This window comes from Cucumis sativus, chromosome 3, assembly GCF_000004075.3.
Source record: "Cucumis sativus cultivar 9930 chromosome 3, Cucumber_9930_V3, whole genome shotgun sequence".
In the NCBI taxonomy this organism is placed as follows: domain Eukaryota; kingdom Viridiplantae; phylum Streptophyta; class Magnoliopsida; order Cucurbitales; family Cucurbitaceae; genus Cucumis; species Cucumis sativus.
Genome location: NC_026657.2, coordinates 23,073,033 through 23,100,085, shown reverse-complemented (window position 1 = coordinate 23,100,085; position 27,053 = coordinate 23,073,033). Strand labels below are relative to the sequence as shown.

At 32.7% G+C, this 27,053-nt stretch overlaps 3 protein-coding genes across 4 annotated transcripts; all 3 read left to right on the top strand.

Annotated features, from left to right (window-relative positions):
- The first annotated feature begins 2,483 nt into the window (after positions 1-2,483).
- Positions 2,484-3,386, top strand: LOC116402455. Its single transcript, XM_031881704.1, has one exon. It carries the CDS (start codon positions 2,484-2,486, stop codon positions 3,384-3,386), a length of 903 nt encoding a protein of 300 aa, XP_031737564.1.
- A 10,552-nt stretch (positions 3,387-13,938) lies between these two features.
- On the top strand, positions 13,939-16,542 carry LOC101203189 (cation/H(+) antiporter 15). Its single transcript, XM_004151561.3, has 3 exons — positions 13,939-14,199; positions 14,285-15,280; positions 15,376-16,542. Exons 1-3 carry the CDS (start codon positions 13,939-13,941, stop codon positions 16,540-16,542), a joined length of 2,424 nt encoding a protein of 807 aa, XP_004151609.1.
- A 5,498-nt stretch (positions 16,543-22,040) lies between these two features.
- LOC101217453 (probable protein S-acyltransferase 7) lies at positions 22,041-26,128 on the top strand. Of its 2 annotated transcripts, none has more exons than XM_031882995.1 (6): positions 22,041-22,226; positions 22,362-22,572; positions 23,443-23,625; positions 24,431-24,727; positions 24,888-25,121; positions 25,219-26,128. In XM_031882995.1, the coding sequence occupies exons 2-6, from the start codon at positions 22,474-22,476 to the stop codon at positions 25,756-25,758; spliced, it is 1,353 nt and encodes a 450-aa protein (XP_031738855.1). In that variant the 5' UTR covers positions 22,041-22,226; positions 22,362-22,473; the 3' UTR covers positions 25,759-26,128. The 2 variants fall into 2 exon arrangements, with proteins under 2 accessions (XP_031738855.1, XP_004148004.1); XM_004147956.3 differs by having other exon boundaries at positions 22,043-22,226; positions 22,392-22,572.
- Positions 26,129-27,053: the final 925 nt, after the last annotated feature.

Genomic DNA, 27,053 nt, shown 5'->3' with positions numbered 1-27,053 from the left:
TTAAAAATTAGAATACTATCACAAATCAACACACAACCCCAAAAATAAGGTTAGACATATTTTGATAGTCATATTGAACTATTCAAATGCTTTAATTTCAAATAGTAACAATTTCAAGCATAGAAAACGTATTTTCATATAGCAAATCACACTTTGGTACATACCCTAATACATGAATGTTTAGGCCTCGATTTTATAATGATTTTGTTTTTTTTTTCTTTTTTAAATTATAATCGTAAGTGTTCACATGTCTTAAAACAACATTTGAAATCTTAGTTAAGGGGAAAAAATAGCTTTAATACTAATTTTCTAGTTTTCAAAATTTTGCTTCATCTTGTTACGTAGATAAAAATTGGATAATAATGATTTAAAATTAAAACTTAGGCTTGAAAGTAGTATTTATAAGGGAAATTGTAAAAAATAGTAAATTTGACAAAATATTTACAACATACAGCAAAATTTTTAGATTCTATCAATAATAGACATTGATACTCACTGATATGTTTCTATGAGAAATTGACAAAAATATGCCAAAAATAGGGTAGATAAAGACTTTTAGGATTGATTGTAAAAAAAGTTGACATTTAGGACAAATTAGAGGTGAAATGACGAAAATACCCTCATTTAATTTCAATTCACATTTGATCTTCTCTTCCAACCGCTCTCTCTCTTCAATGTAGTTCACGTGAAGGAAAAAAAAATTTGAATTGCCTTCTTCTCCAGGAAAAAAAAAAAAAAACCTATTTGTTGCAGTTCTTCTTCTCCTAGATTACGTAAAGGAAAAAGAAAAAAGAAAAACTCATTTGTTGCAGTTCTTCTTCTTCATAGATTACGTAAAGGAAAAAGAAAAAAGAAAAACTCATTTGCAATTCTTCTCATCTCTCAAAAGTTTGTCAACTTTCCGCTTTACTCCGGTGTGTTCATCCTCTACTCCGGCGAACATCTCACGCATTGTGGTTTGTTTTATTTTTTTTAAAATCTGAATTCGAATTTTGTTGTGTTATATGTATATATATTTGCATCTTAAATGTATAAATCAAATATAATTTTTAATTGTTTCAAGTTGATTTAGGGTTGATTTAGGGTTGTTTTAGAGATGTTTCAAAGGATGTTAGCAAGTTATTATTATTATTATTTTATCTCGCAAACATCTCGCAGACATCTCGCAAACATCTCGCAAACATCTCGCAGACATCTCGCATGTTCTTAAATTGAAATGTTTAATCTGAAATGAATTGATTTAGGGTGACTTTTAACTATTGTTTTTTGTATCCGCAATATCGTAAACATTTTGTAGCTGTCAATATTGTAAATATGTAGGGTGTGACTATGCACGTTTTATTTAGTATTTAGCTACTGTTTTTTAATAAACTTTGTTTATGTGATATGTCAAATTCTAACTTCAAATCAATTTTTGCAGTAATTAAAAAGTATAAGGTGGTTTAAGGATGTCACATGTTCCCATGTTAGTGCGTTAGGGTGGTACATGGGATGAGAGGCAAAGAAAATATGAAGTAGGCATGTTAAAAGGCATCGTTTTCAGTAAAGAAATAACACATAAAGATTTACAGGCAGAATTATATGACCTTGCAGAAGTTGACCCTTCAAAGTTCGACATAATGATAAGATGCATATATAAGATAGAAGTGGAATACGAAGCTCCTCCATTTGAGTTAAGCAATGATCGTGATTTAAAGTTTTATCTTCTTAGTGAAAATCCATTAGAGGTCCCTTTATACGTCTCATTTGAGCCTAAAAGTAATAAAAGTAAAAAAGTGTTAAGCAAAGATTACAATTCAGTATCTGGCAGCAACCAAGCTCATAACTTAAACCCTCATCCTCCAATTGTAATGGATACATTAAATGAGAAGGAAGTTCATGTTCGTGAAGTTGAAGTTGGCTTGTGTGACAACGTGATAGGGACCACTTCGGCTATATGAGAATCATATGAGTCAATGATTCAAAAGATGAGACTTTTACATGGGAGCCAGTAGAGATGAATAATGAATCATTTGACATCCCACAACATAGAGATGCTTCTACAAAAGATTGCAAAGGAAAATCTAAAGTTCATTACAGCTCTTCTAGCCAAAAGTTGAAGACAGTCAAGAGTGATTGGTCCGAAGAAAGCTCTACAAGTGAGGAGTTTGATGTAGGACAAAAAAATATTTGTCAATGAGATTAAGTGTCTTGGCGATGAATTTTTTTTTTCAGTTTGTAGTAAAAAAGTCTACAAAAGAGGTTCTCTTTGTTAGATGCATTGACAACAAGTGTAGTTGGAGACTGCAAGCGATGAGATTGAAGGATTCAAATATATTTAAGATTAAAAAGTATGTCAAAGTTCATTCGTGTTCTCTTGAGGTTTTGAATCATAACCATAGGCAAGCAAAATCTTGGGTTGTTGGAGAATTAATAAAGTCAAAGTTCAAGGGAGTCGATTGTCTATACAAACCATGTGATATCGTAGAAGACATGGCATAAATATGAGTTATGAAAAAGCATGGCGCGCTAGAGAAAATGCGTATGAACGAGTGCGAAGGTGTCCTGAAGAGTCATATAATCTATTGCTTAGATATGGTGAAGCTCTCAAACTTGCAAATGTAGGTACAATATTTCACATGGAACTTGAAGATGATCGTTTCTTCAAATATCTTTTTATGGCTGTTGGTCCATGTGTTCGAGGATTCTTAAACTGCATTAGACCGGTTATAGTCATGGATGGAACATTCCTTAAGAACAAATATCGGGGTCAGTTGATAGTTGCTGTTTGCTTGGATGGTAACAATCAAATTTATCCTCTTGATGCTTCAATACAGTGGTTCTTAGAGAAATTGAAAGGTGCAATAGGAGAGGTGCCTAATCTAGGCTTCGTGACAGATCAGAAAACATATTCTTTTAAGTGTATTTCATCGGTTTTTCTCTTCGCATTCCATGGACTTTGTGTTCAACATTTGACTCAAAATTTGAATGATAAATATAAAAATGACACTGTAGCTACTTTGTTTTACAATGCATCTAGAACATATCGTGAATCAACGTTCTCAGAAGCGTGGAGAAGTATTCTTGCATTTCCTAATGGTTCAGGAAAATATTTAAACGATGTTGGAATAACACGTTGGTCTCGTTTTCACTGTCCAGGAAGACGATATAATATGATGACAACAAATATAGCAGAGTCCATGAATTCTATACTGAAAGAACCTAGAGATTTGCCTATTGCTTCATTCCTTGAACATGTTCGAGCTTTGCTACAACGTTGGTTTTGGGAGCGTCGAGAAGAAGGCATTAAAGTGACGTCTACATTGACTAAATGGGCAGAGTTAGTTCTACAAAAGAAACAAGAACGAGCTTTGACAATGAAGGTCAACTCAATTGATTGTTACTAATTCCATGTTAAAGATTTAGATAAAGAGGAGGTCATAAATCTTCATACTCAAGAGTGCACTTGTAAGAAGTTTCAAGCTGAGCAACTACCATGCGCACATGCCATTGCTGTAGCACGGGATCGCAATATAAATGTTTATAGCTTATGCGCTAACTATTACACTAATGAATGTTTGTTGGCAGCATATTCGGAGGCCGTATCAGTCGAAATGGAAGACAAGTGAAGAATATGTACATATGACTGTCTTACCCTCGAAAGTAGTGAAAAGAGTTGGTCGACCGAAGAAAAATATGATTCCAAGTGTCGTTGAAGCACCAAAATTGCATAAATGTGGTCGATGTAAAGAAACAGGTCACAATAGATTAACGTGTACTAATCCAATTTCATACATTCAGAAGTCGAGCACACAAGATTAGTACTCGTCTTGGTACATAGTATTAGTTTTATACTTGTTTGGTTTGTGCTTGAGTTGTTTGCATGATCACTATGTAAAAAAGGTTCATTGTTTTAATGCAGGTGGAAGATGTTTATAAAATTGTGTCCTGTGTTGTTTGCAAGATCACTAAAGTCGTCTCATGACAAATCTAATTTGAAGACTTTTCTTCTGCAACTTCAAGACTTTTCTTCTCTTTTTATTTATCCTACTGTGAACATTTTATAGAATATTTACTTATTGTATTTTTTTTCACAATGTTTGTATTACTTTGCGTGTAACAACCATTTTATATGGTATTTGGTTTTATCTCATTGGAATTGCATGTCCTTTCAACTTTGGTTTTGAATAATGACTAGTGGGAACATAGAGTAACCAAACTGTTGACTGGAGTCTGGTTGGCTTGTGGTGCAAACTGACCTTGTTGTTGTTGGACATTAGCGGATCTGCTGTAGAAGATTTTCGTGTTGACCTTGAGTGACGAGGGCTGGAACCTGAGGAAACTGAAAAATGTATGAACCCAAATGTTGTACTTTCTATAGAACCTGAATGTTGTATGAACCTGAAACATATAAGTATACTATAGAAAAGAAAAATGCAGGATTAATTTGCCCTTCTTCTTTCCATTTTGATTTGTTAGTTCAAAATCGATCATTTGAACCGAGGTTCGAGGTTCTTCTACGTGTTCCTTAAATCCTTCTCTTCTTTCTAAACTGTTTTTCTTTCCATTATGCAGCTAAGGAGCTCAAAGGGTGAGACTCGAGCTTTTAGGGGGAACTAGGTCCCATCCCATCTGATTGTTTTCCCTGAGTTATTGATCCATTGGTTTAGTATGTTAAGCATGGGTTTTCAGTGGATAAATACTGTAGCGCCTGAACTTGAGAAGAAAACTTAAGGTGGGAAAACTAGTGAAAAGTCTTTGAAATGGCAGTAGCCCCTACAAAAAACCAATGGATGGAACCCAAATGATTAACAGATATACAACCTCTCAAAGTGTTTCTTTAACACAATAGGAAAAAGAAAGCAAATAAATCTAACAAGCAAAACAAAGAGAAGATAAACAGAGAGGGAGAGTTCTATTGTTTCTTTCTTATAATTATGCATCTGCTTCTAATATGATATTTCATCAATTCTATATAATCTATCAAAATCTTAGTTCCATCTGTTTGGTAAACATTACATCAATGAAATACTTTCCATTGTAAAAATATACAAACAAAACGTATTTAAACAAAATCACACTTAAACTAATTTATCAAGAAAAATAGAAAGCAATCTTGTATAATATATAATTGTATTTAGTAACGATACTTTACTGTAAGGTTTTAATCTGCAGAATTGAAAAATCTTGAGCAATACACAATAGAACAAATTTGCATTCATTATCTTCAACAATACTTTTACTGTAAGATTTTAATCTGCAGAATTAAAGGATTACAACATCCTAAGTAGACGAATATTCAACACCTATACATGATAAGTTAACAAAAGATAATCACCTATACATGACTCTCAAGTGTTTCTTTAACAAAATAGAAGATGATAATTGAAAAATTGAATGCAAACCAGTATAAATTTTTAAATGAAATTGTTACTAAAAGAGACTGGAATGATTACACTAATTTCACTTTAGTTCCTAAGCTTTCATATGTACATTATACTTTTTCTTACATAGCAGCAAAAACTATTTTACTCTAATCAATAGAGACCTAACAAAACACATATATGTTCAATTTGTCCACATCCTGAAGAGAATATTTTAAAGTAATTGAAGTAAAGCCAAAAGTATAAACCTTGACTTCCATTTCCATGAATTCATGCAAATGATGTTGGTCCATAACAGTAGTCCCTACAAAAACAAGGATTACAAGTAATGGATAAACCAAGATCTGAGAAGCAATCAAAGCTCCAAACACATTGGAACCCAAATGATGTTGGTCCATAGCAGTAGCCCCTACAAAAAACCAATCACCTGTATAGTCTTCATATTATCAAAATGCAAGATAACCACATCACAAAATACTGCACACTTGACAATTTTTCCAAGAGAATGAAATAAAAATTTCATACCATAAAACAACAATGGCATTCATTCCATTATATAAATCTATTTATGTACATAGTTCGGAACATATACAATTCCTTCAAAAGTTGGAACTAAAAGTCAATACATGGGATTGTTGGTCCATAATTGAAATGTCAATTGTTATCTAAAATATGACATGTTTTCTTACATAATGTAGCTATATCTAAACCAGAAGCTTCATATTCAAAATACTTAATGGTAAATACACCACAATCACTCTTGTTGCGTTGCAGTGGAATGAAGTCAACAATGACAAGTGGCCAAGGTTCTTTGTGATAGAACTAAGTCATGCACAGCGGAAAAAGAATCGAATTTCTACCCTAATTGCCACAATTAAGATGTAACTATAAACTAATCAAATTAGGGTTTTAAGAAATATTACCTTTGAAGCTTTCAAAAGGTTTGATATTTTCTTACCAATTCTAACCAAGACCACCACTAGTACTCAATTGCTATCCTCTAGACAAAGAACCGGGTTGTGGGACCCAATTTTGGTGTAGAAAGTAATGGAGATAAAATGGGATCGGAAGGTTTTTTTTTTCTTTTGTTGAGATGATGAAAATGATAAAAGAGGCAAAAGTTCTTCAACATTTGAAAACACCTCTATTTATAACCTAATTACATGCAAAAATGCATGCAATTCATTTGCCAAATCTCAACACCTAATGTTCTACTAACAATTAGTGGAACTTAGTGGGCTAAGTGTCTATATCTCATATAGCCACATATCCCACTAAGAGTTAGTGGGATTATCCAACAAAATGTTGGATTTTCCCACTAACTTAGTCCAAGGGTAAAATGGTCATTAGATATTTCTAGTCAAAAGTCAAACTTTGACTTTTCTTAGTCAAAAGTCAATATTTTGACTTTTTACCATTTTGTCCATCTTGATTAATTCCAACCTCCCGAGCATGAATCCGCATCCATTTTTCCAAAATTCAAATCACATTTGAATATAAGGCCGGTCAAAGTTTGACTTTTCAAAGTCAAAAGTCAACCTTTTGACTTTTTACTATTTTTGACCAATTCCATCAATTCCGAGCTTCTTAGTATGAATCCGCATTCATACTTATAGTATGTAAAACATAAAGCTCTATTTCTAATTAGAAGATCGACGACTATATCACTATATTTGTCGGTTTCCCTTTCTTCTCCCAATTCGAACAATTCGACTTATTTCATCACACTGTTCTAAGTTTAATCCATATGAGCTAGCAGAGGAACCTAATGGACCTATAAATCATGGGCTCCAACGGTTCAAGATTAACTAGCTAAACTCTTTTAAACCGAGTTAATCAACATTCGTTAACTAACGGGTCATTCCACTAAAGTCCCGTAGTTGCACTCCCCTCACTATAGATATATTTGTGTCCATTTGATAAAACCATAATCAGTAAGTTAATCCTTCACAGGTTGGTCGTAACCTTGGCTGGGTAAAAATACCGTTTTTACCCCCAAGATTACATTTTGCTCCTTAAGTCCCACTAATCCACTATTGAACAATTGGTTTAAGGTTCAACCTATAAACATAATTCCTCTCGGGCCAATGAGAGGGTGGGGCCCCTTGTTCAAGACTTGGATTCAGTGTTTAAGAGAACAACCTATCTACTAACCCTAAAGCGGGTAGGAGTGAATTCCATCTTGTACCCTATGTTCCCAGCTGTCCACCCGATCTTACCCCTGAAATGAGAGGCTTATTGGGCCAACGCTGATGAGCTGCCCTCACCTATGCAGATCTAAGGATAATATCGTGTGAACAGGAGTTCATAGTTAACTCAGGATTAAGACTAAGTTACCTAGGTCATCAATAATTGAGATAGTCAGTTTTAAACAGTAAACGGTGTTATAACATAAAAAAAAGACTAATTCATGGTTCAGTCTTATGTAAACATTTTACATAGAATGCCCCCATTTTCATGTCTCTACATGAACGATTAGGATCACCTCGTTTGTACTACAAAGTGGGCCACATCCATAGTTTCCCTAAATAAGGCGCCCAACCTTTATTTCATATACTATAGACTATTTAGGCTATATACTCGAACTTGATCCACGTTTATGTTTACACATAAAGTTCAAGTTTATTCAAAAATAGCCTTAGAACTTGATTTATTGGATTTAAGATTATAATATTTAATTTCTCAATAACAACTTTATTGAACAGAATATGATTTACAAACTACGAGTTTTAGGACAAAAAATTCCAACACTTTGTGTGTTGATGATCCGCCTCTCCTAACAAATAATCCAGTAATATCTAGCAAATTTGGCACCATCTCTCGAATTGGCATTAATATGCTTCTCATATCTTCGACACTCGTAAGCGACGAAAGCGAATCCCATACCTTAACTTGACAACTTACCAAGTCCAAGCATAATAGAATCCAATGATTGCCATGGATATTGAATGGAGAGTAAATGTAATCGACATTCACCCAAGGATCTTGAAAGTCTTGTTTTGATCCGACAACATAGTCAACCAACCGATACTCCTCCTTCCAGTGAAATTGTCGATTCTCTTTAATACATTCTTGGTATTCAGGCCACTTCGCAACTAATAGTCGCTGGAAAGAAAAAAAATACACATGCATGTATATGTATTTATGTCAGACTTAAATACAATAAGACAATAAGACAAATATCAAAAGTAAACTCATTACATAAAGTAATGTTGCGAATACAAACCATGAAGAGTGTGTCTATAGTTGTGAAGTTTTGAGCAGAAGGTATCATGGCTGTCTTAATGTTGAAGCGAATGAGAAAAAAGAGTGCATCCAAATTCTAATAGAAACAAAAGAAAACATTTAATTCGGTTATGCGATCAAACCAACTTTCTGAAGCTACTATTTTTAGTTAACAAACATGGTTTTACTAAGTAGTCTAAAATTGTAAAGAAGAAATAATAAGAAAAGTCCTTACCTCATCCGCCAACCACCGACGACACATGAACAAGTCTCTGAAAAATTCCTTCGATTTTTTTCCGTGAAAAGTTTCACGCACCTCATCTTTCGTACGTTTGTCTGTAATCCAAGCGTTGAGTCGATCTAAATGTGCGTTAGGTATTTTGTGCATAGGATCATAGATGGATGGTTGAGACTGAGAGGTGGTGGTGGTTGATTTTGTAGACCGTTTAACTAAAGCTGTGAAGGGGGTTGACAAGTAAACACTTGCACGCTTGCTACGTGCGGGCCGAACGTGTGGTCGTTTAGTGGATAATGGTTCTATTTCCATGACGTCTGAATCAAAATAGGTAAGACTTTTTTCTCCAATTTCCTTGTTGAAATCGTCAACGACGTCTATTGGCTCCTCCAAACCAATATGAACCTTCTTATCCAACTCGTCCATTGTGTCATCCTCCTTGCGGTCTGCTTCGACACCCTATGGAAGGTCAAAATGCATTAGTAAGGGTAATGATATAAGCTAATCATCAACATTAGCTATGTCAAAATAAAGCATTAGTAAGGATGATTTTCACTCCATTACACAACTTTGATTCCTAACCTTTTTTTGAAGTTCAATGTGTTTCACCCCATCACTTGTGTCATCCTCCTTTGGCATCCTCAACCAAGAAGGTGTACCAGGTGTGTCAACATCTTCGGTCTGGGCATCATGACCTTCAAATTTCGTGCAGTCTCCTTCTTCACCCTTTGGAAATGTCAAAATGTATTGGTAAGGATAACTTTGAAAATGTTAAACAAACTTTACTTCCTAACATTTCTTTGAACTTCAAGGTGTTTCAATATAATCGACAGCATTGATTTTAGGCTTCCACGTTCATTCTCGAGAATCGCTACTCGATATTTGAGTTTCCGAACAGCATCTTTCATCTTAGACTTCCACTTCTTTTTCTTACTCTTTTTACTCTTTTTGCAGTCATTGTCATCATTACTAGCTTCTCTTGGTCGTTTTGAATCATCATTCTTCTCAGAAACGGTGTTAGATGGATGAGGTTTCTCAACAAGTTCCTCTAAAGACATTCTTAGATGCTCTTCCTCTTCAGGCATCATCTCAATTGCCGCATTAATTATGAACTACAAAGTGGAAAAGAAATTGTAGTTAGTCAAAACAAAAAGGAACAAAGTCATGCATTTGGTAAGTTAGTTACTGTTTGTTGATACTTACCATTGGCGAGTCAAACACCTGGCTCTGTAGGACATGAGACTTTGGCGATAGTTCGCACACCCACCTCAGCATTCGTGGTATTGCACGTTGCTTACTTTATGTACACCACATTCAGTGATGGTTGGTATAGACTCATATGCCCAAATCTATTCCATGTTCGACAAAACAAGTTTAGCAATTGTCCCAAGATATATGTATATATAAATATGTGCATAGGAAGTAAAGTAACATACTTGTAACGCCTGCGAAAATCCCATGACAATATATTTTGTCTTAGTTGATTTATTCTTTCCCTTGGCATGTTGCATGTCCAAGGCTTGTTTTAAGGCAGAAATTGTGCGTCCAAAAACCAACCCTCTCCAATCGTAATTGTTAAATGTGGTCCAATCATCTGTAATCCTAAATAAAGTTTGGTCCACTTTCGTCCGTCTATCTTTTCCTAACAATGACAGCTCTATAAAGTACACTAGAGCTAATTTAACTATGTCATTGTCATCGTCATCCCCCTCATATTCCACAAATGTGTCCTCTAAGTCACTTATATAAATACACTTTTTTTGTTCGAAGAACTTCTCCAACAACCTACTATTCCCAACCAATTCAATAGGCTCTATTGGAGAACTCCATAGACCCGTCATCATATTAAACTCTCTCCTACCAAAACTGCACACAACTTCCCCTATCATAAAACTGATATGATCAACTCTTTCATATTCCACCTCCTTTAACAATAAGTAGTGGATGAGCGGCCCATTAAAGACTATATTAATATAAAAAAAGGTGGCCAAACTTTGTATTTCTAAATAAGGTTAATTGATCTGATTTCAATTTAGCCTTTATTTTACGCGTACTGTTTTTTAAATGAGATAAACTGCTTACTATAGACTAAAAATGATGAGCAGGGTCAATCTTGTACATGGGATCGTCAGTTGATGTCGAAGTCATACTGAAGCCTGCATAAAAAAAAAATATATATATATATATATATATATATATATATATATATATATATATATATATATATAAATTGCATAAGAGACTTACTAAACATGGATGCACTCTCATCTTGAGACTTCTACTCAAATTTTGGTAGGTGCGAGATAAAAAAATTCAAGGCTATTACTTGCTAAGTCTAATAAAATTGTTAACCTTAAACTCTTAAAGCCCAGTAAACTAGCTAAACATGCATTCTAAAGGTTTAGGAAAGATAAAACTCTCATCTTGAGACTTCTACTCAAATTTTGGTAGGTGCGAGATAGAAAAATTCAAGGCAAATGTGCTAAGTTTAATAAAATTGCTAACCCTAAACCCTTAATGCCCAGCAAACTAGCTAAACATGCATTCTAAACGGTTTAGGAAGAGTAACACTCTCATCTTGAGACTTCTACTCAAATTTTGGTAGGTGCAAGATAGATGCATGATAGGTGCGAGATAAAAAAAAATCAAGGTTATTACTTGCTAAGTCTAATAAAATTGCTAACCCTAAACCCTTAAAGCTCAGTAAACTAGCTAAACATGCATTCTAAACGGTTTAGGAAGGGTAACACTCTCATCTTTGGACTTCTACTCAAATTTTGGTCAAGTAAAGGCCAATAAACCAAATTAGATTACTAAACCAAATTGCTTACAAAACCAAATTGCTTGCACTGCTAAACATATATTGTAACACCTTTACTAAAATGATTAATATAGTAGGAGGAAATCCTACCTGTATGTTTAGGAACAAAACTAATTGAATCATTTGTCTTCAAATTTTCTCTAACATATGAATCTTAAATAAATTGGTTTGACATAGAATGAATTAATATGGGGAGCTTCTTGGTTATACAAGGCAACAAAGATTGTATTCTATTGGAACTACATCACTAAAAACATTAACAAAGTAGAGAACAACAATGCAGCTAGCTTATGATAGTGTCTTTCAACATTGTTGTATTGGTAGCTTTGCAGAGTTTAGATGGGATACCAAATATGCTGGAATTCATGTTCTAAACTCCAAGGTATGTATATATACATATATTTGTAGCATGCACATATATAATACAACTTAAACAAACATGATGGATATTGTAATAATAGATAAACATATCTCAACAGACTAACTTAAAAAAAAAACTCAGATTTTATTACTCACTTGACTTCAAAGAGGATGGATACGACACTGCCAACGTAGAGGAGTGGAGAAGAAATGGAGAGGTCCGGTGAAAACAAAGCTAAAATCGGAAAGGAGTAGAGAAGCGTTCACCGGAGTTGAAGTCGAAACTAAAACAGAGACCTGTGCAGAAGAAATGGAGACGTTCGGTGAAAAAGTTGAAATCGAAAAATAGTGGAGAATCGTGGAGAAGAAATGGATGGAAGTGGAGAAGAAATGGACGAAAGAGAAGAAACGTTCACCGAAGGCACCAAAAGATGAAGTAACTGTAGAGGCGGGAGAGTTCAAATGCGGAAGGTTTACCTTTTTTTTTTTTAACGTTGTTCTCTGTTTTTAGGTTGAAGAAAAGGAAAAAGAAAAGAGGAAGGAGGAAATTAATTTAGGGTATTTTCGTCAATTCATCTCTAATTTTTGGCCTATTTTTGTCAATTCCCCATGTTTCTATCACGGATATTTGATAGACTCATATAAGTCTACTAGAGACCATCCTTGATAAAATCCAAAATTTTGCTATAGCTAATATTTTGATTTATTTTGGTATTTCTAAAATTGTCTCATCTATATAAATAATTTCAAAAAAAAAAAAAAACTAAAAGTAAAGTCTTTTTGTAAATGAGGAGTCCTTCGAACTTGCACTTTTGTCTCTTTGTTATCTACTTTTTTTTTTTTGTTATTGTTTATTCGACCCTTTTTACTTATAAAATATTAAGCTTGTGGTAAGAAATGAAGAGTTGAATGAGAAATTTCGGACCAATCATAAATTGCGATCTCATTTACCAAATTAATGATAAAATTTAAAATAACTGAATTTGAGACTAATTTAACAAATTGAAATTGAAACATAAATTGACAAATCATCATTACCATTGGATCAAGTTAATTATTTTGGTTCAATTAAATATTATTTGTTTGGGGGTAAAGTTCAATTGAGTAAAAAAAAGAAAGATATAATTTAGCTCAAATACTAAAGAAGACCCAACCAAACCCGAGCCTATGAAGCTCATAAGACAACTCTTTAAGAGAGAAGTTCTTAGGTTTAGAAAACTGTATCGTTCCTTGAAGCTCAAGTTCTTCGAAGATAAAAATATTCTTTCAAAACTCAAACTTCAAAAACATCAAACCCTCTATTTTCATATATCAAGAACACATTCAATCAAGACAGAATCATAGAACAAGTACTAAAGATTAAACCTCATCGTATCAAATTAGCACAACATAAACACAAGTTTAACTCCATCAAATACGTTTTGAAGAAACCTAATATGAACAGAAAGAAAACACTAAGTTTTCAATCTTCAGAAAAGAAACCAAATAATTAAGAACCAATTTATGAATTATTGTGATATTTTGTCAACTTTTGAAAAATATATATGTGTTTTAAAATGGAAAATATAAATTTAGATGATGAGTTGTTTTGTTAGAAATAGAAATGTTTAAGGAAAGAATGAGGAATAGCAAAAACAGGTGGGTTGTTAGGTTGTAGAACAGATTAGAATTCCATTTGAATTTCTTTCAAATTTGAACTGTTTTTTCCCTTTCTCAAAATATTATTCTTCATTAGGCAAGGTTGAGCTTTCTCTTATTAACCAATCTAGGCAATGGCTTCCATTATAGATTCCGATCCACACCCATCTTCCATTTTGATTTCTTAAAGTGATTTTCACTCATCTTCCCTTTTGATTTCTTAAAGTGATTTTCACCCATCTTCCCTTTTTGACTTTTCAGAGTGATTTTCATTGTCACTACACCTAGCTCTGAAAATGGGTTCAATTGTAATGGAATCAGAAGACATTGTTGCCTACATGAATGGTGACATTCGGCATAACGCCTTTAAAAACTTGAGCACCATATGTACATTTGCCAACCGAGTTCATTGCACCAGCGTTTTCAACGGAGCTAACCCTTTGGACTTCTCAGTTTCTCTTCTTTTGTTTCAACTTGGAATTTCTTCTGGAACTATCCTCCTGTTTTCTCAGCTTCTTAAGCGACTCGGCCTACCCCTCATCGTCTCCCAAATTTTGGTAATAGCTCCTTTATTTTTATTTCGTACCAATAATTTGGTTAATCGGTGAACATAGGTTGTGACTGTTGGTTTGTTTTTATCAGGGCGGTGTAGTTCTAGGTTCTTTTGGTCTAGGCCACTTGGAGAAATTTAAAGAGAAGGTTTTCCCACTCAGAGGATTTATTTGTCTTGATGTTGTTTCTGCACTTGCCCATATTTTTTACTTCTTCCTAATTGGACTGCAAACAGATATCTCAATTTTGAAGGAGATTGACATCAAAGCATTTGGTATTGGATCTTGTTCTACCATTTTTTCTGTGATTCTTATCAGCATTTACTCTATGTTCTTGTCTACTATTGTTGACGTCAAATATCTCCAACACATTTTTGAGCTTGCTAGCTTACAGTCATTTATCAGCTATCCCATGGTTGTTTCCCTTCTTTATGAGCTTCATTTGATAAACTCCAAGTTTGGGAGAATTTCTTTGTCAGCATCCATGGCTTCTTCTCTTCTCAAGATATGTCTTCCAATACTTTCAGCTATAAGGTCTACAAATGGTGAGACCGAAAATCTTGCCTCATCAAAAGTTGTTTCTCTTGTGATGCTTATATTTCTCATCGTTTATGTTATTCGACCTGCCACTTTATGGATGGCAAAGGAAAATCCGATTGGACAACCATTGAAGGAATATTTTGTGATTACGTTGATTTTGGGGGTGTTGGTGATTGCCTTCTGCTGCCAAACCTTTGGTTTGAGAATCTATTTTGCTTCTTTTCTTCTTGGATTTGTAATACCTTCAGAGCCTCCCATTGGATCAACATTGATAGAGAGACTTGAGTTCATCACCACTTGGATTTTCATGCCCATCTTCTTTGTTAGAATAGGTTTGGTCATTGACAATATCTACACCATCAAACTCGCAAATTTGTTATCAGTGTCCTTCATTATCTTTATCAGTGCATTGGGGAAGTTTTTAGGTTCCCTTATTATTTCTATGTACTACAAATTTCCTATGAGAGATGCCATATCGCTCGGCCTCATCTTGAACAGTCAAGGGGCTTTCGAGCTTACTATGTTTAAAGTAATGAAGAAAGAAAAGGTAGGAACATGTATTTCTTATTGACCATCATTCTCTTGTTGCGTCTTATTGTTTCTAAAAAAAACTCAATAATTTGTTTCCTTAAATCCATGCAGTTGATAGATGACGAAGCTTTTGTTGTTGCATCCATAAGCATAATGATCATTCTTGCAATTATCACTCCGATAATAAGATATCTCCTTCGTCCTTCGAAAAGGTATATAGTTCACAAGAGAAGAACAGTGATGCACTCAAGACCAGAGTTTGATCTTTGTGTATTAGTCTGCATTCATGACCAAGAAGATGTCCCAAGTGTCATTAACTTACTTGACGCCTTGAATCCAACGAGACGAAGCCACCTTATTGTATACATGCTTCATCTTGTAGAGCTTCTTGGTCGTGCTCAACCAAAACTAATACATCACAAGCACAAGATGGTTAGGAATTTGAGGTCATCCTCTTCTGAGCCTATTATTAATGCCTTCAAATACTTTGAGGATAGCAAAAGTAACATTATTGCAGTTAATCTTTTCACTGCGATATCACATTCGACAACTATGCATGATGATGTTTGTTCTCTTGCACTCGACAAAAGCACTTCCTTGATTCTTGTTCCTTTCCACAAAAGATATCATTCCAATGGTCTGGTGTCATTTTCCAAACATAAATTAAAAATATTCAACCATCATATCCTTGAAAAGGCACCATGCTCTGTCGCCCTTATTGTTGAACGAGGATTTTTAAGGGTCTCCAAGTCTATTGAAACCAATTTGCAATATTTCCAAATAGTTCTAATCTTCATAGGTGGCCCAGACGACCGTGAGGCAATGTTCATTGGGGCAAGAATGGTTGGGCATGTCAATATAAACTTGACAATGATTCGACTGCTGGACAACGGGAATGTCCCAAAAGATGATGTTAAAGAAAGAAGGCTCGACGATGAAGCAGTGGCTGAGTTTCGACAAATTTTATCAAACAACTACAGAGTGAGGTACAAAGAAGAGGTGGTGAAGGATGGCACTAAAACAATCTCTGTACTACGTTCGATGGGGAGCAATTTTGATCTCATAATGGTTGGAAGACGACATAGCCCATTTTTATCGCCGGTTCAAGGCTTGGTGCTTTGGAATGAGCGCACAGAACTTGGGGCAATTGGAGAGGTATTGGCCACTTCAGATTTCATGGGGAATGCAATGATCTTGGTTGTACAACAACACACAAGAGTGGCAAATGAAGACCAAGAGAATCCTCCAGAAACTATTCCCATGGATGAAACTAAGTAGAAGATGATGCAAAATCATCCAAAGTAAGTAGTAAAAATTTTGGTTCTCCCCGTCCCCGTCCCCCTCCCCCTCCTTATTTTGACATGTGTTTTGTGTTTCTTTTCTTTGTTTTTTTGTTACAATCCTTTGTACTTTTATTCCTTTGCTCATGATGAGAATTTAAGTATAAAATTAGTTGGTTTTTTTTTTTTGTTAATTTTCATAAATATAATGGTGCCGGTAACAAAATGAAAAAGTGCATAAAACTGAACATTTTAAAAAAATATTCCATATTTGCCCTTTCTTATCATTATTTTTCTTCTCTTATGCGATTTTTTTTCCTTTTCATCGTCTTTTTCTCTTTTTTTGCAATTTTATTTTTATTTTTTTCAAATAGTTATTTGGTTTAAGATCGTGTATCAAATAAAAAATAACTATTTTTTTTCAAACAGTTATTGGGTTGTTTAAGATCATAGGTCAAATATAAAAGATCGTGAAAAAAAATCGGTGAGATATTGGATTATCAAATCTAAACGATTGTATACAAAAAAAATAGTTAAATTTAAATGATCGTGTTCCAAATATAAATGTTCGTATACAAAAAATAGTCAAATTTAAACAATCTTGTTTCAAATATGTACAAAATCTTGAAAAAAAATCGTTCTACACCTTAATTTAAATTTGATCTAAACGATCGTGTATTTAAAGAATAGTTAAATCTAAGCGATTCAAAGAAAAGCTAAATCTAAACACTCGTATACCAAAAAAATATTTTTTACGAAAGAATAGTTAAATCTAAACGATCTTTTTCTACCTATGTTATGCGAGTTGGATGTCTATTAAACATGTGACATTTTTTGTATTTTTCATTGCAGACTTGTGAACTTTTTTATTTTCGTAAGTATTCTATAGCGTGTAAATATTTTTGACGCTTTGTTATATTTTTTAAAAGACCGCTTATTTATTTTTATTTTTTTATAAGTTTCAAATGCAAAATTTGATAGTTTATGAACCATTTTTATTCATCATTAGATTTTAGTATTATGCTTAATCATAACAAAAATGTTCATATTGTAGCTTAAAAATGTAGATGTGGTCAAGTTATCATGTAAAGTTTCACATAACATAAAGTTAAATAAAATTTAGACTAACAAAAACACCAAAGGCTTTTTTTTAAGAAAAAAATAGAGTTATATTCAAATATAACAATGGTAGAAGCCTATCAATGTTTATTATGGATATAACCTAAAATTTTACGATATTTTATAAATATTTTAAGCTATTTGTCATTTAAAACAATTGTTCAAAAAACTATTACTAATTTGAGTACAAGTCAATAGATAAGTCATTAGTTATCATGTCAAAAGTCTATGACTCAATCTCCCAACCTACAATTGGTAAATGCATGAAAAAGTAAAGACAGTGAAGTAGAAAAAAAACTTGAAAGATGTAACAAATAAACCAAACTAAATTATAAATTTAGGTGGTGTTTTGTTTAACATGTTAAGTGCAGTTTGTTTTGAATAAGTCATTTTGGAAAAAATTGAAGTGTTTCACAACAACTAAAATATATGAGAAGTTTTTAAATATAAAAGGATTGTAAAATACCCAAAAAAAAGTCTAATCCAACATTTAGGAGCAGAAAGAAATAAGGGGAAAAGGAATAAGAAAATTATATAATATATATATATATATATTTGTGCGTATGTCTAAACTTATTTATTTTGTTCGTACTGTTTTTCAAAACTACTACAAATTGTATTAAAATAATATTTATACTTCATTTCTATAGTAATACCAACACATAGCAAATATGTATTAATTTTTAAATTGATTTTGTATAAAAAAAAATTTAGACCATACACACAATACACAATACAAACAAATTGTATTTTTTTTTATTTATGTAAAATATGTTTCTTTAAATTGTACCGTAAATAGAATACAAAAATCAATTTGTATTTTGAGTTTGTATCATCAGTCCTATACAATAAAAAATTATATTACGTTGTTTTTATTTTTTTTCATTTTTAATATTTTTTAAATTTATTAATTTTTTTCTTCATGAGAACGATAAGCAACATACTAGAGAAGATGACTAATTCGGTTGGTGCAGAGAGAATGAAGAAGAGTTTTATAAATATAACAAAATACCAAAATATTTACAACTCACGTAACAAAATAAAAAAATCATGATATTTTTATAAATTTCAAGTTTGTTTTTTAACATTGCTTACGACTTTTCACCTCATTTTTGCGATTTATTCATCTCCTATTTATATTATTAATTTCTTCGTATTATTGCTTATTCTTCCTCTTATTATATTCTTACTTGTTCTTGTTCGTGATTTCTTCATTTCTTCTTCTAGAATTTCTTCCTTCTTCTTCGTCTCTCATATATTTTTCGTTTCAGGTCTAAACGATTATGTACCAAGATCTAAATGATTTTAGTTCAAGATTGTATACCAAATATAAAAGATCTTGGTACACAATTTTGAACAAAAATCGTTTAGATCTTGGTACACGATCTTGTACCAATATCTAACTGATCTTGATTCACGATCGTGTACCAAGATCATTTAGAATTAGTATAATTCATGAACCAAGATCATTTAGATATTGGTACTGGTACAAGATCATGTACCAATATCTGAACGATCGTGTATAATTTCCTACAAGATTGCGTATCATGATCATTTAGAATAAGAATTACACGTTCACGTGTAGCCGTTAGTCGCGTGTTGAATGGGATTTTAGATATTCTTCGTTGACCGCTTGTTATATTTTTTTAAAACCCCCTATAATATTTGTAATTTGCACTAAAACTCATTTTGGTGGATAAAGTTAGTATATTTGTCAAAGAAAGAAAGTCCAAAGGAATAATTCTTGAAGTTACAAATGTACGTAGATATGGCATTCTAGTTATTTGCTAATTATTTTATTCATAGAAACTAATTTATTATCATACTTTCTTTTTTTATCTTTTATTATTTTTTCCTTTTTGAAAAATCTCCCTTTCTTCTTAATTTAATTTAATTGGTTGGTCAAATGCTACTTTGTAAAACATGGACTTTGAAATTATATATATAAGTAATCTGTGTCATTAATTCTGTTCAACTTGGTGTAAATGTAATTTATTTATTTTCTACATGTTTTGTTTTACTAATTTTGACCCAAAAAAATTAATGGCATGTCCATTACCAGACCTCGATTATTTGGTTAAATATTTAACTATTTTTTTTCTTTTTCTACCATTACAATTCTTATCATATTGAAATATGTGACATGTTTCTACGTGCCATTAAACTTATTTGATTTTTAATTGGTTAATTATATCATAGTTTAAGTTAAATAAAAAAAATCAGAAAAAGATAATTAATCTCAGGAGTTAATTCGTATTGTTTGCACCAAAATATATTGATAAAACGATAAAACAATAATAAATCAAATTGAAAATAATGACAATAAAAATTTCGGAGTTTTTTTAAATAGAAAAAAAAAAAAAAACTAAAAGGACTATATTATTCATATTTTGTTCCTATCCAATAATTCCTGAAACTAATAATGGGTTAATTAAAATGATATAAACATTCCTTTGAATTGTTGACCATTGACTTTTTCCGGAGTGAAACATTTTTGTATATTTCCTTCCCTCCCTTTTCTCCAACTACCTTCTTTAATAAATTAAAATTTTATATATTATATAAAAAAGAAGAAGTGTTAAACATAGTAAAATGAATACAAAAAAAATACCTATTAATATTGATATTAAAATAATATGAAATTTTACTCTATTTTATTAATATTTAAATATATTTGTCATGTACAATCATTTTTAATTTTTATATTGGGATGAAATAGATAAGAAAATAAATAAACTTATGAATTTGAAGTGATATTGTTTATTTTTTTTAAAAAAAGAGATGAACATATTTGATAACACTAAAATCGTAAAATATAATAATTTTTTTAGTTTAATTATTGTCAAATTTATGTTTTTAAATCACTAATCAAACACATTCTTAACACAGGTTTGACAGGATTAAAATCAGTTTTTTTGTATTTTAAAATTACGGAAAAATACATCTTTAATTAATAAAAACAATTCAATTTTTAATTTGACCATTTTAAATGCATTTTCATGTTTTTAAGAAATCAAACTTGAAAAAAAAAATTTAATTCGACTTTAACATTTCATTAGAGATTTGAATTCCTACTACCATAGATCTTAAAAAATATTGTTAATAATACGAAATAAACTTATAACAAATAATTAATGAAAAGTTAATGAATAAAACAGTAACACCATCAACACAAATAAACAATTAAGGTTTTGTTTATAACTATTTTAATTTTTGTTTTAAAAAACTATAATTGTTTTATATATATATTCTTACTTGTTCTTTTTTTAAAGAGTTATTTAAACTTTGAAAACAAAAGTACAAATTTTAAAGAGAAATTCTTCTACATAAAAAAACTAAAATTATTTACAAAATATAACATAAAAAAATTACAAAAAATTTGGTAGATTTTACTCTATTTTATAAATATTTTTTTTTACTATATTTGAAATTTTTTCAAATATTCTTTTTACATCAAAAGCTTATTTGATTTTTGAAAGCATTATTAGAAAGTGGACCATACGAAAAAAAAATGAAGGGCCTACAAAATGTTTTTCATCAAAATTTATTTTATTCAAACCACTATCATTATGAATAAAAATTCTTAAAATTGTTTTATTAAGTAGTTATAAAACATCTACTTTTTTTGATAAATTGCAAAAATTATTTTTAAATTAGTATAGTAGTAGTTGTAAATGAATGTTAAAAGTTTGGATTCTAAAACTTAGTTCTTTGCATTTTTAAAAGTGATAAAATTGAATTAAACAGAAACGATAAAAATTAAATTAGTTAATTATAATTTATAGAAAATTGAGGAATCAAATTTTAAAATTGAAACTTTATATAATTAATTAACTTTATAATTTTAATATTAAAGATTTGAAAACTAAAATCATAGTAAGTGGTGTTTAAAATTAGTTAAAGAAAAATAAAATAATTATTAAACAAAGATTAAAAAATTCATTAACATTTTTTTAAAGGTCAAATCACGGGTATAGTCGTAATGAAAAGTGAAATTTGTGAAGAACCCTAAAGAAAAAGTGCGAGTAATAATTATTTCCTCTTTCCTTTTTTGTTTGTTTAAGATAATGAAAAATAGTATTTTTTATTTTTTAATATTTTGAGAAAAAACGTATTTTGATAAATATAAATAATATTAAATGCAGCTAACGGCGCTGTGGTTGTTGTTTATTATTAGTTTGCATATGGAAAAGAAAGAAAAACAGACTTGTTCAAATGAAGACATCCTCACATGGGTGGAATTTGAGCTCAATCTCCGGTTCGTTACAATTCCGAAAATGAACCAACCGGGTTCAGTCTAAAACCGGCTAACTTTGAGTTTGCCCAATCAAAATCTGACACGTCTCCATTTCGCACTGTAAAGTAATCACTCGTACAATTTTATTTCCCTCTCTCTCTCTCTCTCTCCTCCTCGTCTTCCTTCTCCCCCACCAAAAAGCAGGCCGTCGCAGAGAAATTATAGAGAGAGAAATAGAAACCCTTGATTTTTCAATGTCCAAACCCCTCATTTCCTTCTCCTCATACTCCGATTAACCCTCTCTCAGCTCCACCGTTATCTCACCGGTAAGGAATTTTCAGATTTGCTTCTGTAACTGTCGGCTTTCGCTTCCGGTCGCCGGAAATTTCGGTCGGAGTAGTTCACCTCCTTTGTTTCCTTTCGTTATTTCTTTGATCTGATGCGCGGTTTTCTTTCTTCAGTTGCTTATGTTGTTTTTACTTTGTTTCTAGGATCTCTCGTTAAGCTGAAAGAGTTGAGAGATTCGAGAAACCGAAACGGAAAGTTCATTAGATTAACCAAAGGAAAATAGAGATGTATGTGGTTCCTCCACCGCAGCGATCGGATCCGCTTTCTGGATCCTCTAGCGCTTCTACTGATTTACGAGTCTACCAAGCTTGGAAAGGAAGCAATGTGAGTCCTAATTTTCTCGCTCTATCTCTTTCTTTCTTGCTCTAGATTACTCGATAGTTTCTAGTTTTAGTTTTTTGTTGGTATAAATTCTGTTCTTGTTATCGTCTTCAACTTTTACCCATTTAACATTCTTTTCTTTTTCTTCTGATTTCTCATAAATCTTGTCTATACCATGAAGAACCTGCTATAGAGAGATGTCTAAACACTGAGCAGCCTTTTTCTTTAACATTTAGGAGCTTTATAGAACTACGCCGAATTACTATTTTAATGAATTCGTTTTGTATGTGATAAATAGTAATACAATTAAGAAGATTAAGTCTTACTGCAAATACAATGAGGTTTAAAAACTAAAAGTCTAGCTCCAAACTGAAGACAGTTTCGAATAAGAGACTTCCCAGTTCTACAACTACTTTCCCTTGGAGGTTTGCTTCCTTGGTTGTCATATTTATTGTGGTTGCATATGTGTAAGAAAGTATTCTAAACTATCAGCTGACTTTTTATGATGTCTTACTATATGCGGTGAAGTATTAAGATGACATAGTAATGGTATATGATTAGTGTTTTTCTTTCAACCTTGAAAAATTGGATAGTTTGATAAAGTTGCAAAATGTATCTGTAATGAAGCTCCCATAACCTGGTGCCACAATTTACGAGTATTTTTTCCCCACTCCCATGACTTGCATTCGTTATTTTCACTATGAAGTAGGTACTATAGACAATAGATTAGTGATCTGCTGAACACTCATTGTCTATCGATATCCTTTCATATTATTTGTCATTTTAACCATCAGCGTGGTTCATATTCATTATAAGAACTACATTTGTACTCTTGAGAGTTATTTGATAATCCGTTTCTATCTCCTTTTGCAGATTTTCTTCCTCCAAGGAAGGTTCATTTTTGGACCAGATGTTAGGTCATTGGTGCTGACGATATTTCTTATTGTTGCTCCTGTTTCCATTTTCTGTGTATTTGTTGCCAAGAAGCTGATGGATGACTTTTCTGGTGATTGGGGAATATCGATAATGGTTGTTGCTGTTGCATTTACAGTCTTTGTGAGTTCCATCCTTCTAACTCCATTCAGAAATGATATTCCTCCTTAACATTTTCTCGGTCCAACTTGCATTTTGTATCTTTGTGGATTCTATTTTGGAATGCTTTTTCTGCAAGATAAATTTGTCTGCTCAACTAATGCCTTTCTACAAGTTGTGATACCATCTGTCTCCATCTTATTGAAAACTTTATACTCGTTTGATAATATATATCAATCAGCTTAGACAAAGAAAGTATAGTTCTCCCAATTCAAATAATTTTTTGATGCCTTAAAATTCCAAACAATCCTTACATTTGAGATGAACATATTATGGTTGAAGGTAGTTCTCAAGGTCTCGAATGGACTATCCAGACGAGCTTTACCCAACTTGCCTGTCACGTGTTGTTATAACTGGATAACCAGCTGTTGTTCTAGTGATTTTATTTCATCCGCTGGCGCTGACTGAGGAGAGGGGGTTACTGGATTATAACAGTGACCTATAACTCTCCTACAAGTTTGAACTGATAAGAGCATCCTATTTATAAATGTAACCTAAGGATTACTTATTCTAGATATTTGATGAATGTTAGAAGTGTACAGCATGTTTGATAGCTAATAGATGTTTTTTTAGCCACTGAGGTTTAATGGGAGAGTTATCTCAGTTTTATAGTAATCGTCACAGTGGCCATTATGAACATGGTTAGTGTTTTGCATTTCAACATAACATAGCAACCACAATTATTTGTACTACTGTTGTTAGTATTTGCTTCGCTCTTGATGTGTTGTTTCTTGAGGTGTTGAGATTATAATTACATGCTTTATTCTAGATTTTAGTCCTCCTGTTGCTTACCTCGGGAAGAGATCCTGGAATAATTCCTCGAAATGCACACCCACCCGAACCTGAACCCTTTGAAGGTAGTGTTGATACTGGATCTGCTCAAACTCCTCAATTACGATTGCCTCGTATCAAGGAAGTAGAGGTCAATGGTATCACTGTTAAGATCAAGTATTGTGATACATGCATGCTTTATAGACCTCCTCGCTGCTCACATTGTTCAATTTGCAATAACTGCGTGGAAAGATTTGATCATCATTGCCCTTGGGTTGGGCAGTGTATTGGTCTGGTAAGTGTTCATTTCTTTTCAGACCTTATTTTTGGGTTCATCTTGTCAATATTTCATTTTTCGAGTTTTTCTTAGTCTCCAACTTGGATTTTGTGGGGTTTTTTTCCCTTCTTCTGGAAAAATCTTTTTGCTTATTGATATGTTTTAACTTTTAATGCAGAGAAACTATAGGTTTTTCTTCATGTTCGTCTTCTCGACAACCCTTCTTTGCATATACGTGTTTTCATTCTGCTGGGTCTACATCAGGAGGATTATGTCAGCAGAGGAAACATCCATATGGAAAGCGATGATCAAGACTCCTGCCTCCATTGTGCTAATTGTTTACACTTTCATCTCCATGTGGTTTGTTGGCGGCCTTACTGCCTTCCATTTATATCTCATCAGTACAAATCAGGTGAGCCATCACCTGCAATTTCCAAGCAAAACTTACTTGAACTCGTGAATTGATCACATTCTCATTCTTGATCAATTTGAGCTGGCTTAATTTGCAGACTACCTACGAGAATTTTAGATATCGTTATGATCGAAGAGCCAATCCATACAACAAAGGAGTGTTGGACAACTTCAAGGAAATATTTTGCTCCAGCATTCCTGCATCCAAGAACAACTTCAGAGCGACCGTGCCTAAAGAACCTGTTCTACCTCCTACTCGACTTGGAACGGGTGGTTTTATGAGTCCAAATGTAGGCAAAGGAGTAGAGGACATTGAAATGGGAAGGAAAACAGTATGGGGAGACATCAATTCTGGAGCAGATCCTTTTGATGGACAACAACCTCAGATCAGTGAACGGTTGAACATAAAAGAAGGCGAACTTGGTGAAGTATCTCCAGATATTAGAGCTGCCGTCGAAGAAGGTAGTGAACGTGGTGGATTACATCCAAGGCTATCCAGCTGGGGAAGAAAAAGTGGAAGCTGGGACATGTCACCTGAAGTTGTTGCTTTGGCAGCAAGGGGTGGCGAAAATCGTGTTGGAGGGAGCAGCAGCAGTGGCAACTTGACGGTTGACAACCGAGAAACACGTGATCATTGATAAACTTGGAAACAGATTTAGATATTAAAATGAAAAAAGGAAAAAAAAATTGATTGAAGAGAAATGAATTTTAGAGTTTAATTTTATGGGTTTGAAGTGGAATTTGGTGAGGTTTCAGGGTTTGTGATATTCAGCTTCCACATTAAAGTTATATGTGCAAGAGGAAAGGAAGTTGAGATAGAGAGAGAGAAAGAGGGGGACTTGATTTGGGAGATGTAAATGTTGATTTGGGTGTGTGTTATATTATATTGTATGAGAGTTCTTTTTTTCTTTCTTCAGTTCTGATTTTTCTACTTCATTTGTGGAATCAGTTAGCCCATTGTAATGCATTTGTGAAATTAGTGTGCTTAAATTAGCTTCTCTTCCTTCTCAGTCTCGATATCTCATTACGTAATAAAAATGAGCCCAAGGAGCCAACACCAATGGTTGGATACCGTAGGCTTCTTGCCTTGCATTTCATTACAAACTTCTTTACCTTTCACCTTTTAATACATAATTGAATGTGTCGTCTGTTTGAAAGAAATTAACATCTTATCAATATTACCTGCTAACATATGCTCCCTGGCTTTTACTACAAAGGGTTTGTTTTCTTCTTTATTTTCAAAAAATTTATACACAATAGAAGCTCGTTTATACTAATTTAATGCTACATTTTAATAGTTTTTAGTAAGTTTAGTGTCATGCTAGCATTGGAAAACGTAAGAAACTAATATAGTCATTTAAAAAAAATATATATACAAGTTAAAATAGATATAGAAACAAAAGACTAACATTTTAAAAAAATATGAAACTAAAGTACAAAGGTTGGAAGTATAGAACCAAAATAAATTAGGATATAAATTACACTTTCATTTGGAAATATACAAGCATATGGGATGCACGTGAATTCATTGTGTCAATTCTAGAATTCCCTTAACATCTTTAATTGCATTAGAATTAATCCAACAACTTTATAATTTCTCAAATTCATATGCTGCCCTTGAGGACCCAATTATTAACGGGTTGTCAGACCATGTGTTCCCCTCACATTCTCGATTTTTATATTTTAATATTGTTGGTGATATATAATTAAATTTTCTTTCAACCACCAACTTAAACTTTTGGATGAATTGGTGGTTTAATATGGTATAAGAGAGAAGCAACAACGAAACTCTTGAAAAAAAAATTAGGAAACACTCGGACCAACATAGAAGTTACCGCCGCCACCACCTCCGCTACCGCTGTGGGCACCACCATGGAAAAACTACTCCACTAGATTCAGAAGGCCTCAATCTACATAGTGGGCCAACCCTTGC

Coding starts and splice junctions, on each gene's coding strand:
- LOC101203189 (XM_004151561.3), top strand. CDS start 13,939: ATGGGTTCAATTGTAATGGAATCAGAAGACATTGTTGCCTACATGAAT. Junction 14,200..14,284: donor TCATCGTCTCCCAAATTTTG/GTAATAGCTCCT, acceptor TGTTTTTATCAG/GGCGGTGTAGTTCTAGGTTC. Junction 15,281..15,375: donor AAGTAATGAAGAAAGAAAAG/GTAGGAACATGT, acceptor AAATCCATGCAG/TTGATAGATGACGAAGCTTT.
- LOC116402455 (XM_031881704.1), top strand. CDS start 2,484: ATGAGTTATGAAAAAGCATGGCGCGCTAGAGAAAATGCGTATGAACGA.
- LOC101217453 (XM_031882995.1), top strand. CDS start 22,474: ATGTATGTGGTTCCTCCACCGCAGCGATCGGATCCGCTTTCTGGATCC. Junction 22,573..23,442: donor AAGCTTGGAAAGGAAGCAAT/GTGAGTCCTAAT, acceptor CTCCTTTTGCAG/ATTTTCTTCCTCCAAGGAAG. Junction 24,728..24,887: donor TTGGGCAGTGTATTGGTCTG/GTAAGTGTTCAT, acceptor CTTTTAATGCAG/AGAAACTATAGGTTTTTCTT.